Consider the following 11829-nt stretch of genomic DNA (forward strand, 5'->3'; position numbering starts at 1 on the left):
GCTAATGTGTCTCTGAGCAAAATAAATCTTTATGTTTTAAAAACACAGTCAAACAGAATTTAGAGTCGTATCATCCTTTAAAGAGCATGTATATGTTGTATGGATACATTGATATAATACAATAGCTATGTATGTAATATCACACATAATAATGACTGGAATATTGTAGGTTTGTTTTAAAATAAGAATATTTAAAAGATGTTTATTCTTGTCACAAAGGAATATCCAATTTTAATGCAAATTTTGTATTATCTAATAGGACAGAGGAGGGTAGCAGCTGTGTGAATTAAAACAAGAGTATACTTATGGATGTTTAACTGTAGTGAATGTTTTGCTATGTCAAGAAACAGAATTGTATGCAAGTAGTCAGGGAGAAGTTAGTTCCTTACAATCCCTTCATGCCGTATTTTGACATGCTTTCTTATACTGATTGCCTGAGTGATTTGAGGTGATTTGACCTCAGAACATTCAACTAGTGAGTATAAGAATGTTTGTCAAAATTTGGATCAAGTTACCCCAACTCTTCTTGCCCCTGTTTCCCTATCTGTAACTAAAAGTAACAACTCTTGTTCATCATGTTTAGGAAATTAGGCATTTTCCAATACGAAGTTAACATTGATTGTTAGACCTTTTGAGATTGGAATTGTTTTTTCCACAACAACAGTGCATAGCTCAAGGGATCAAACCTGAGTCTGTTTATCTATTTGAGATAATAGTTGACTTTTTGCCATTAAAATGTTAATTTTCAGTTTGTGCTTTATCAGATTGCTCCCTTGTATTTCAACTATTACTTGCAAAATAAAGAGCTTTGTATTAGAAGCTTTTTTCCTTTGTGGTAGTTACATGCTGGTATGTTTGTGCAGATGAGGGCAGCGAAGTTGAAAGTGAAATAGATGAAGAGCTGGATGAAAGTGGAGAACCACAAGCCAAGAGGGAGAAAACTGAGCTAAACCAGGCATTCCAGGTGGGCTGCATGCAGCCAGTGCTTGAGAGTGGAGTACAGCAGAATCTCCTGAACCCAATTCATAATGAGCACATTGTTGCAACTACTCAGACTATCAGGCAATGCAGTGCTACTGGAAATACATACACTGCAGTCTAACATGAAACCTCCCCTGGCCTCCAACACATGCCCCATTGCATTAGCCTTTTAGGTTTAATATGAAAAAAAGAAAAAAAAAAAAAGAATAAGTCCGAAGGTTGACTGTTGTCAAATGTAACTGTTCTGATCATAATTTTGTTGGAGTTGTTCAATGGAATGGATGTATGTATTTTGCCAGGTCTGTTTAAAAAAAAATTTTTTTTGTAAACAAAATCATTTTACATTGGCCACTCAATATGAAGAGGTTTCTTTGTATCAAATGCAAGGAAGATCTTTGCAAAGTTTAATGTTAATGTTTCGTCCTCTTATAATAATTTAATTTTTTTCATAGTTTAAAAATATTTTAATGTTAATTATTAGTTATTATGCTGATTTCGTATAGATAGGTTTTTAATTAGATGCACTTCTGTGAAATATCAAAAGAACTATTTTCTTTGATTTACACTGGAGGCATACTTATTTGACAGCAGATGTATCAAATTTGTTATAAAAGGTGCTTTTCATCGTACTACGAGAAGACACTATTTTGATAAAATTGTGAGTATTCAGGGGGATTTTTTTGTAATAATGCTGGAGGGTTGAGAAGATCTCCTAGTTTCTTTCTGTAAGGAAGAAGCTGTTTAAATGACAGAATTGTATCAGAATGTGGTAATCTGTATGGCATAAATGTACCTAATAATCTGAACATGATGTAAACAATGCAAGCTTCGTTTAAAATCAACAGTTTCAGATATTATTTGCATACCGGTTCCTCTGTTTTGAAGACTACTGATTCTGTGTCAGGCCACTGAACAGATGCTTTTGATTGTTCAGTGGCACTGTAGTTGTTAGAAACTGAAGCTAAAAAAAAAGTGACTTGATTATTCTTAATTTTAAGTGTATGTGCTACTTATGCTGAACTGGACATACAGGAAAACATTCCATTTGAATGACTTTCTTCTATTCCAGGTCTTTTCCTACTAGTGGTTCAATCTGCTGCTCTTAGAAAAGATGATTTATAGAATGCAAGGAATGTAGCAACCTGCATCATTTTCCTTTCAAAAACATTTCCTTGTTGGTAAAGTGGATTTAAATTTTTACAAAAATTAGACAAGGCAGTGTAACTGGCACACCTCACTTGTACTTATTCCCAATTGTGTAGAATTTGAATAGGTGGCTAGATGGACCATTGCCATTTAAGAATGTACATCAGGGATCATTGTACCTCGGCTATTACATGGTGCCTTAAACAGAACTGAAGCTAAGACTTAGTACTTTTTGTTATTATTAACTCTTAAATTAATTCAACAAGGTGTGCCTGTCATTTTCAAATTCCCTAAGAAGTAAGGACAGGTTACATAGCCTTCAAAAGAATAAAAGGATTTTTTTATTATTAAATGATTTTAATATCCCTCTTAGAATGACAATAGACCTATTTTTTCTCGTTTCTAGCTGGATTTCACTTTAATACAAATAAAATTTGCTTGGGAATTTGGAAAGCAAAACTAGCTTTAATACCAACTTCAAATGTCAAAATAGATTGACCATAGTCCCAAGCATGACTATATATTTTCTAAACCCTTGCCTACTTTTAATTTTAAAAACTAAAAAGAAATAAATGAGCAGGTACATAATGCAGTGCATGTTTTCAATTTCTATATTTTGTGGTGTATCAGCCAGATATTACATTTTAATGGTTAAATAATATCAGTTTATAGAGACCATATTAATTGACATTAAAGAACTCTAAGTTTTTCTTCACAAACATTTCATTATGCAGACACACGAATTTGCTACACTAAAGTAGTGGAATTAAATAAGAAAAAAAAAAGCCGAAAAATGAAGGAGAACACAAAAAGATTGACTTTACAGAAAAGACTGTAAAAAAATTAGGATTTTTTTATTCTGGTTTATCTCGTGTGTCTGCAAATGACTTTAAAGTCATATATACCAAATGGGAGAAGAGCATGTAAAATGGAAGTGTATTTATAGCAAACAAGTTTGTTGCTAGAGTTTACATATGCTCCAAATACAGCTGCACATAAACTAAAATGTCCTAACATTATTGGTGCACAAAAATAAATTTTAATTCCTTTGCAGAATTGTGAACCCATCCAGCTCATTCTGTGTAGGCATAATTCCTACTAATGTCAGTAGATGGCTTTTGCCTCAGTAAAAAGTAAAAGTGAGGTTTATATTCATTATTTCTAAACTCATAAATGCACTGAATCTCATTATAGATTTTGTTGTCACATATATCGCTCAGTGTGTCCTGATTTTTCCTTAGAAATCAGCACATCTGTACCCTTCACCAAAAATGCTAAAACTAAGCTGTGATAAATATTTACTCCCCTTCATTGTGCATTATAAGATGTTTACAAGTAAAATAAAGTGAAATAATTCAACTTTTTTTTCATTTTCAGCTTTTTTTTTTAATACTGTAGTACTTGTTTCAATTTTTGTGTTGGTTTGTGTTTTCTTATCCTTTCTTGGTTTAATGCTGAATTTGTTGTTGCTGAGAAAAGAGTACAATTGTAAAAGGTAAATCTAGATTGCTAAATATGGTGGGACTTGAGTATCTTTCATTATTTAGCTCTCCACTCCACTCAGTTGTCACAAAGTAAAAACCAAAACTGAACAAAAATCTGAATACAAGAAATGGAATGTATTTCATAGCTTCTAAAAACAATGAATTATCAAGACAAATTGGAACTTTCACACATTCAGAAAACTGACTGGAGTCTGTATTCTTACGCTTACATTCTAAAGATTTTACCAGATTTTTTTAGAGCATCTTACTGTGTTGTAAACTTACAGATTTGGGGGTCTTTTGTTTTGTTTTTCCTGAAGTTTTAATCAAACACTTAGATAAAACATTTTGCACACTCTTGCTGTTTAATAGTTGGGTTTTAGTAATCATTGAAGTAGAGAGATGCGGATACCTCAGTGTGTATTCTGTAATGTGTAGCGTGCGGCTGCATTGCCACACCAGCTCTGGAGTCTGTTGTCAATGCTATGGAGAGGTGTAGCGTGTGTCCACAGGGTAGACATTATGAGAGTTGACATGATTTATGTGTTTTATCTAATCTTGAAATGGAATCAAGAATAGTTATTTTAGAGGCATTTCCCCCATTAGCACAGAATAGCACAGTGAACAGTGTGGGGGAAGAGGTCTTGTTGAACTACCTTTTCAAAGCACAGGGCCCAATTTTCAAAAGTTTTATATTTGTTAAAATTTTTTGTTACATTTTCATCTTTCTTGTGGTGAATCAGTTTTGAAGCATCTTTTTTCTTTTTTTCAGTTTTTTTTCTCTTGTACTGTAGCATGCTCTAAGCACCTTCATTTTTAAAAAGTTCCATAAAAATTTGGAAAATAGATGTTAAATTATTTGCCTATAAAATGATGATTTACAGCATTACTGCCTTTAGTTCAAAAAAAAAAAAGAAAATAATGTTCTGTCATTCAGGAATGCATAGGTCTATATACAAATTTAATTTAAAGCGAGGTATTTTTAAATATCTGAAACACTTTTTTTTTATCTTGTTTTCCCTAGGAGAAATGATCTGATATCTTTGTCATTCTCACCAACTGACATCTGCACTGTTTAGAAAAAAATTCATGTTAGAGATGCTCTGCAATCCAATTTAATTCAGAATGCTTTTACAAAACAAAACCAACCACTGAGAGCCATAAACGTGCTGACAAAAACCCCAGGTTTATTAGTAATATAAGTATACGACAATAATTTAGAGTTTAAAATACAAATTTGAGAGAGTAAGGTGAATTTCTGAAAATTGGGCCCTTGTCACACTAACAGGACATGCTCTTTGTATACGGTTTAAAGCAAATTGATACATGGAATTCTAGTATCTCTGCTAATTTGTTTGGTGATTTAACACTGACAATAAAAACTGGAATAGAAGCATAAACACACAGTGCTTAGTTCTAGTATTAGGAAATTAATTTGATATAATGCCTTGCATTAACCCTTTGAGCATTGTAAGTAACATGATGGGAACAAAGATTTTTAGATAATTTACCTAGTCCACTGAGCATATACTTTGAAATAGCTTATAGTGTTGTAAATTTTTTTTAATTATGTCTAAAGTAAATACTTGCATACTATATGGGGATGTTTTTTTATTAATAGGGGGCTCAGTAGATGTAGGCAAAATATTCATTGCCATTGATATGTACTGTGTAATAGAAAACAGTACTTCAGCTCCCTGGTTTTCATAATTGCATATATATACAAAGAAAATCAAACATGATTCTACAGATAGGAAGTTGTCTACTTTAAGATGCCTTTAGAAGATAAAGGTTTAGAAAATATATTCAGCTATTTTGAAAATCTCCTGAGATAGATTAGTATTGGAATACTCTGGTACTGTAAAAGAGAAATCTTTAGGATTAAAAGAAGGTTTAGTAATAATAAATTTTGCAGAATATTTGATGTGTTTGCATTGAAATTTTTGGCAGTGTTTGTGAGAAACAGGAACAAAAAGTGCACAATTATGTTGATATTCCTTTTAAAACTCAGTCACTGCAATAATGACTAGCTAGAAGATGAAGGTATTTTATTAAATTTCACATACAAGGGTACAGTTTGGATGGCCCTTACTGAATGTCAGAATTTTAAAAGCAACCTAGAAATTGCACAAGCAAATATTTTTAAAAACCCCTTTTGTTCTTACAATTACTGCTTACAGGAACAAGGGAACGAGTGTAGCAGCAAGTAAAGATTCTTTTAACTTAGAGATACTGATGCCACCTTACTAAGTGAGAATACAGTACATTTTCTACTGGTTTCTTGCAATATCAGTCAGCAAACACTAAAGCAGCTGTACTTATTTAAGTCTAGCTGAGGGCAAAGAAAAAGGGTATCATTTAAAGTTATTTAAGGGAATTACGTCAGTAGTATAGTGCAAGTAAGTTGTAAACATTTTTAGTCAGTTAATGCAAATTAATGCATAATTAATTAACATAAATGCAATACTCAAAGGGTTTTTATTTAACAACTTTTTTTATTCATAATTTACTGTAAATGCTTCTGAGTTTGCATGCCTTGATCATTGCTGCTAGTGATTTTATGTGCCAGTAGACCTGAGTTTAATTTACAAGTTTAACTAAGAAATAGTAAAAGCCACTTACAAAGTGACTGCCTAGTGTTTGTTTGAAGTAAAATATGCCTTAGTTTGAAAATGATCATTTTAACTCTTGTTTTATTCCAATTTTTTTCTCCTTCTCCTGTTGAAAAAAATAAATTGGCATTTTGGGATTGGAAGCCCTGAGTAGTTAAATATTTGGTAAGAATTGTTCTTGGAGATTGCTCATTAAGGCTGAAATACACTGTAGAAAACAAGGCCCAGGAAAAGCCTGTGGGCATCAAATGAGCCTCACTTAACACTAATTCAGGAAGATGTTCTTTGTATGTTCCTAAGCACTTTCTTGGTTATGGTGCAAACATCTTACAGGAATTTTCAGTTCTAGATTAATTTTACTCTGAAATAATAAATGTCTTTTTAGGAGGAATTTAGACTTCAGACGAACAACCTTGAATGGATTGGTTTTTAGCAGGAACTCAGTTCAATTCTTTCTGACTCACTGATACCAGCAAAAGCTTTTTACACAAAGAATATTTAATGGGTTCCCCAAGTAAAGTTTCCTTCCATACAATATTAAAGTGACTGCCTTGTATTTGAACATTAGATACCCATCTTAAAGTAACCCAGTTAAGCAATTTAAAGTATGTTGGGAAAATATCACTTTGTACCAAAGCAAGTTGCCCATCTCCACTCATAGCCACTGAAAATTTGGATTTACAGTTAATAACCAATGAGGCTGTTAAAGAAACTTCGAGTGCCTTTCAAAAACTTGGAAAATTGTGCCTGAGGTGGTAAACTTTAATTAGGTTAATTCTAGAGCTACCAATCAGTAATTTTATCAGCACTCAGGGCTTTCTTACCTTCTAGGAAACTTCCTTTGTTGCATTTATTTTATACTGTATTTTTTTTAAGTGCCATCATTTAAATTTCACTTAGTAAGTGGCAGATCACATTATCCAGTCCCACAGCACAGAAACATCATAACACTAGGACATATTCAAACTCTTATTTTCCAGTTGACTGAATATATTATGTAAATGAGGTAAGCAACTTTTTGTAGATTGTATGTGTGAGATAATGTAATGTTCTTTTCCAGTTTTTGGGCTACAGTTGAATATACTTTTTAATTATTTAAAGAAGACATCTTTACAGAATAACGTGATGGTTTTTTTTGTATAATGTATTTGATTTTGTAAATACGTATTTCCTGATGTGATTTTTGTGACAAATGCTAAATCTTTTAGTATATAATGTCCTCTCAAAACTGGCAGGAGCTAAATAATAGTTTGTTGGCAATTTGTATTGTGTACTGTACAATAACTGGGGACCTTTTATAATTATAAAAATATATATTAACTTTTAGTGTGTTGTATAAAAAATGACTGGAACATACTAAAGACAGTAGGATTTTTCTGAATATTTCAGACTTGAACTCAGGCTAGCTTTCTTGTGTTTTTCAAAACAAAATTGTGTCTTGTCTTTTAAAATCAATAAATTTGTTTTCTTGTTACAAACATATCTGAATTGCTTCAGTTTTTATATAACTAGATATTTTGGACTGTGGTACCGATGATTTTGAGAGAAAAATTATTGCATTTACACCTTTGAAATAAGACCACATTTTTTTATTTGAAAACAGAACTAAGTAACAAGTGTGCCTCAGATAGCAAAAAACCCGAAGTATTTTGAATCACAGAACTGTTAGGGTTGGAAGGGACCTCTGGAGATCATCTAGTCCAGACGACCGTCACCTAAGAAGTGTCTGTTCAACTGATTTGCTGTCATATTCCCAGTAAATAGAGACTGTAATATACTTATTCATTTCAGTGTTAACAGTAATTTTCCGTTACAGACTTAGGTAGTTAGCAGCTAACAGTGAGGGGGCGTGCAGACTTTGGCCTCCAGGAATTAGTGGTGTCAGCTTGGTACCAGCAGAACCTACTTCTGCAATTTTTGCTCTAAATATTCTGCAATATGCTAATGTGTTAGATCACAAAACATAGTTGAAGGCCTAATCTTACCAGTTCATGTGGTCTCTAGTATGTGTTGCAGGCTCAATGTATGTTTCATATTATGTTTCAAATAAAGAAATGCTGAATTTTATTTTAATGGGGGAGGACCCACCAAGTAACAGATGCTAGAACATTAAAATAAAATTGGATACCAAGATTAAAACAGGTATTTCACACAAAAGTGTGGTAAAGGTAGAAGAGTTGCATCCTGAATCTTACTTTGCTCAGGATGTTCAGCTGTAAATTATGGTCCACTCGTTGCCTATTCTTTAATTTCAAATAAAGACTAAAAGCTCAGTATAGTACAATACTGGTCCCTGCATTGCATCTTACCAAACAAGACTACAACTACACCAGTGACTAGTTGCAACTGAAGAGTCATGGAATTGTCAAGGTTGGAAAAGACCTTCAAGATCACCCAGTCTAACCATCCACTCAGCACTACCCTTGTTACCCCTAAACTACTAAACCACATCACCAGATCCAGATGCCTCTTGAACAGGGACAGTGACTCCATCATCTCTGTGGGCAAACTGTTCCAATCTCTGACCACCCTAACAGTAAAAAAGTTTTTCTAGTATCTGAATCTCCCCTGACTCAGCTTGAGGTCATTTCCTCTTGTCCTCTCACTGCAAGCACAGCAGAAGAGATCAACCCTCACCTCACTGCAGCCTCCTTTCAGGCAGTTGTGGAGAGCGATGAGGTGCACCCTGAGCCTCCTCAAGATTAATAAACCCAGCTCTCACAATTGTTCTTCATATGACATGTTCTAAAGCTTTCACGAGTTGTGTTGTCCTTCTGTGGACACACTTCAGCACCTCAATGTTCTTTTTAAACTGAGGGGCCCAGAACTGAACACAGGATTTGAGGTGTGGCCTCACCAGTGCTGAGTACAGGGGGACAATCCCTGCCCTGGTCCTGCTGGCCACACTGTTGCTGGTACAGGCCAGGATGCCATTGGCCTTCTTGGCCACCTGGGCACACCCTGGCTCATGTTCAGCTGCTGGCACCAGCACCCCCAGGTCCTTTTCCTGTGGGCAGCTTTGCAGCCACTCTGCCCCAGCCTGTGGTACTGCCTGGGGTTGTTGTGACCCAAGGGCAGGACCCGGCACGGGGCCTTGTAGAACCTCACACCACTGGCCTTGGCTCATTGATCCAGCCTGTCCAGATCCCTCTGCAGAGCCCTCCTACCCTCCAGCAGGTCAACACTCCCACCCATCTTGGTGTTATCTGCAAACTGACTGGGGGGACACTCAACTGCAACAGCCAGATCATTGATAAAGATGTTAAACCTGACCATTCCCAAAAAGAGCCCTGGGGAACACCATTGGTGACCGGGCACCAACTTGATTTAGTTCTATTCACCACCACTGTGGGCCTGGCCATCCTGGCAGTTTTTTACCCATCGAAGAGTCCTCTCATCCAAGCCACAAGCAGTTTTTCTAGGAGGATCCTGTGGGAGACGGTGTAAAATGGTTTTACTCAAGTCTAGATAGACAACACCCACAGCCTTCCCCTCATCTACTAAGCAGGTCACTTTGTCATCGAAGGAGATCAGGTTGGTCAAGCAGGACCTGCCTTTTGTAAATTGATGTTTTCTGGGCTTGATCCCCAGGTTGCCCTGCATGTGCCACGTAATGGGGTTCATGGATCTCTTCCATAGGCTTGCCCAGAACTGAGGTAAGACTGACAGTAACAGCCCTGTAGTGGCCGGGATCATCCTTCCAACCCTTCTTGCAGATGGGCATTACATTTGCTAATTCCCAGTCAGCTGGAACTTTTACAGTAACCAGAACTGATGACAGATGTTTGAGAGTGGTTTGGCAAGTTGTTTTACCAGTTCCCTCATTACTCTGGGGTGGATCTCACTGGGGCCCATAGACTTGTGAGTGTCTAATTGGCACAGCTGGTCACTAACCATTTCCTCCTGCATTACGGGGGCTTCACTCATCTTCCCATCACCAATTTCCAGCTCTGGTAATTTCTCGAGCTGTGTATCCCAAGGACAAGTGGGAATGATATTAAAGACCAAGGCAAAGAAGACATTAAGTACCTCTGCCTTTTCCTCATGCCCTGTCACTACACTACCCTCTGCATTCAACAAATGATGAAGACACTCCTTAACTGTCCTTTTGCTATCACTGTATTTACACAAACTTTTTTTCTTGTCTTGTAACTGTTGCTGCCAAGTCAAGTTCTAGCAGGGCTTTGACCCCTCTAATCTTTTCCCTACATGATCTTGCAACATCCGTACAGTCCTCCCAAGTTATTTGACCCTTCTTCCAGAGATAATAGATTCTCTTTTTTTCCCTAAGTCTTCTGTTTAACACAAGCTGATCTTCTTCCCTGATGACTTGTCTCTCTATACAAGGAGACAGCCTGATCCTGAATATTTAACAATTCCTTTCTAAAGCACATCCAGCCTTCCTGGACTCTTTTGTCCTTCAGGACTGACTCCAAAGGGGCTCTGTCAATCAATGTCCTAAACAGGCCAAAGTCTGCTAGATGGAAATTCAAGGTGGAAGTTCTGCTGGTGCCCGTCCTTACTCCACCCAGTAGTGAAAACTTAATATTTTGTGGTCTCTCTGCCCAAGAAAGCCACCAGCCACCACAGCACCCACTAGTCTTTCTTTGCTCACTGTCATGGTTTAGGCCCAGCCAGCAGCCAAGCCCCACACAGCCACTTGTTCATTCCCCCACCAGCGGGATCGGGGAGAGAACTGGAAGGGCAAATGGAGAAAACTTGAGGGCTGAAATAAAGACAGTTTAATCAGGAAAGCAAAAGCCATGCACACAAGCCAAGCAGAATCACTTATATTCTAAGCATGATGCCATATGGTCTGGAATATCCCTTTGGTCAGTTTGGGTCACCTGTCCCAGCTGTGTCTCCTCCCAACCTCCCCAATCTCCCCAGTGTGGCAGTACCGAAAGCAGAAAAGGCCTTGGCTCTGTGCAAGCCCTGCTCAGCAACAGCAAAAACATCTCTGTATTATCAGCCCTGAGTTCAGCACAAATCCAAAACACAGCCCAATGCCAGCCAATATGAAGAAAGTTAACTCTACTCTCACCAAAACCAGCACAGACACAAAAAAACCAGGTCCAGCAGGGCATCTCCTCTGGTAGGCTCTTTCACCAGCTCTGTCAAGAAGTTACCTTCCACACACTCCAAGAACCCCCTGGTCTGCTTCCTCTCTGCTATATTGTATTTCCAGCAGACATTTGGCAAGCTGCAGTCATACACAAATAAAAGGGCAACCATGAGACTTCTGCCAGCCACTTGAAGAATGGCTTATCTGCCTGTTCAGCCTGGTTGGGTGGTCTGTAACAGACTCCCACTATGACATTTGCCCTGCTGATCTTCCCCCTATCCTTACCATAGGCACTCAGCCTTGTCGTCTTCATCATAATCATCAATTTCAATACAATCACTCCCTAACAGTGCTACCCCATGCTATTCTATGTTTACAGAATACTCCTAATTGGTTTGCTAATTGAGATGAGGCTTCATTTTCTAGCAGGTGCCTTGCTGAGACACATACATGGGAAAACAATCTGTAGAGGGACATTGTCCCTAGAGGGATCTCACACCAACCAACTCTTGATAAAGCCAACAGCCTGCATTGCTCAGCT

General features: G+C 36.9%; 1 protein-coding gene across 4 annotated transcripts in view; it reads left to right on the top strand.

Moving 5' to 3' along the window:
- RFX3 (regulatory factor X3) overlaps positions 1–7703 on the top strand; it is a 114188-nt gene extending 106485 nt beyond the window's left edge. For all 4 annotated transcript variants that reach the window (XM_042012667.1, XM_042012665.1, XM_042012664.1 and 1 more), the window contains one exon: positions 864–7703. In XM_042012667.1, coding sequence (XP_041868601.1) covers positions 864–1102 — 239 coding nt within the window. In that variant the 3' untranslated portion in view covers positions 1103–7703. The remainder of the gene's footprint in view (positions 1–863) is intronic.
- Positions 7704–11829: the final 4126 nt, after the last annotated feature.

Source organism: Corvus kubaryi, unplaced genomic scaffold (genome assembly GCF_017639235.1).
Source record: "Corvus kubaryi isolate FWS band 111438036 unplaced genomic scaffold, C.kubaryi_AGA036_p1.0 split1-37296, whole genome shotgun sequence".
In the NCBI taxonomy this organism is placed as follows: Eukaryota; Metazoa; Chordata; class Aves; order Passeriformes; family Corvidae; genus Corvus; species Corvus kubaryi.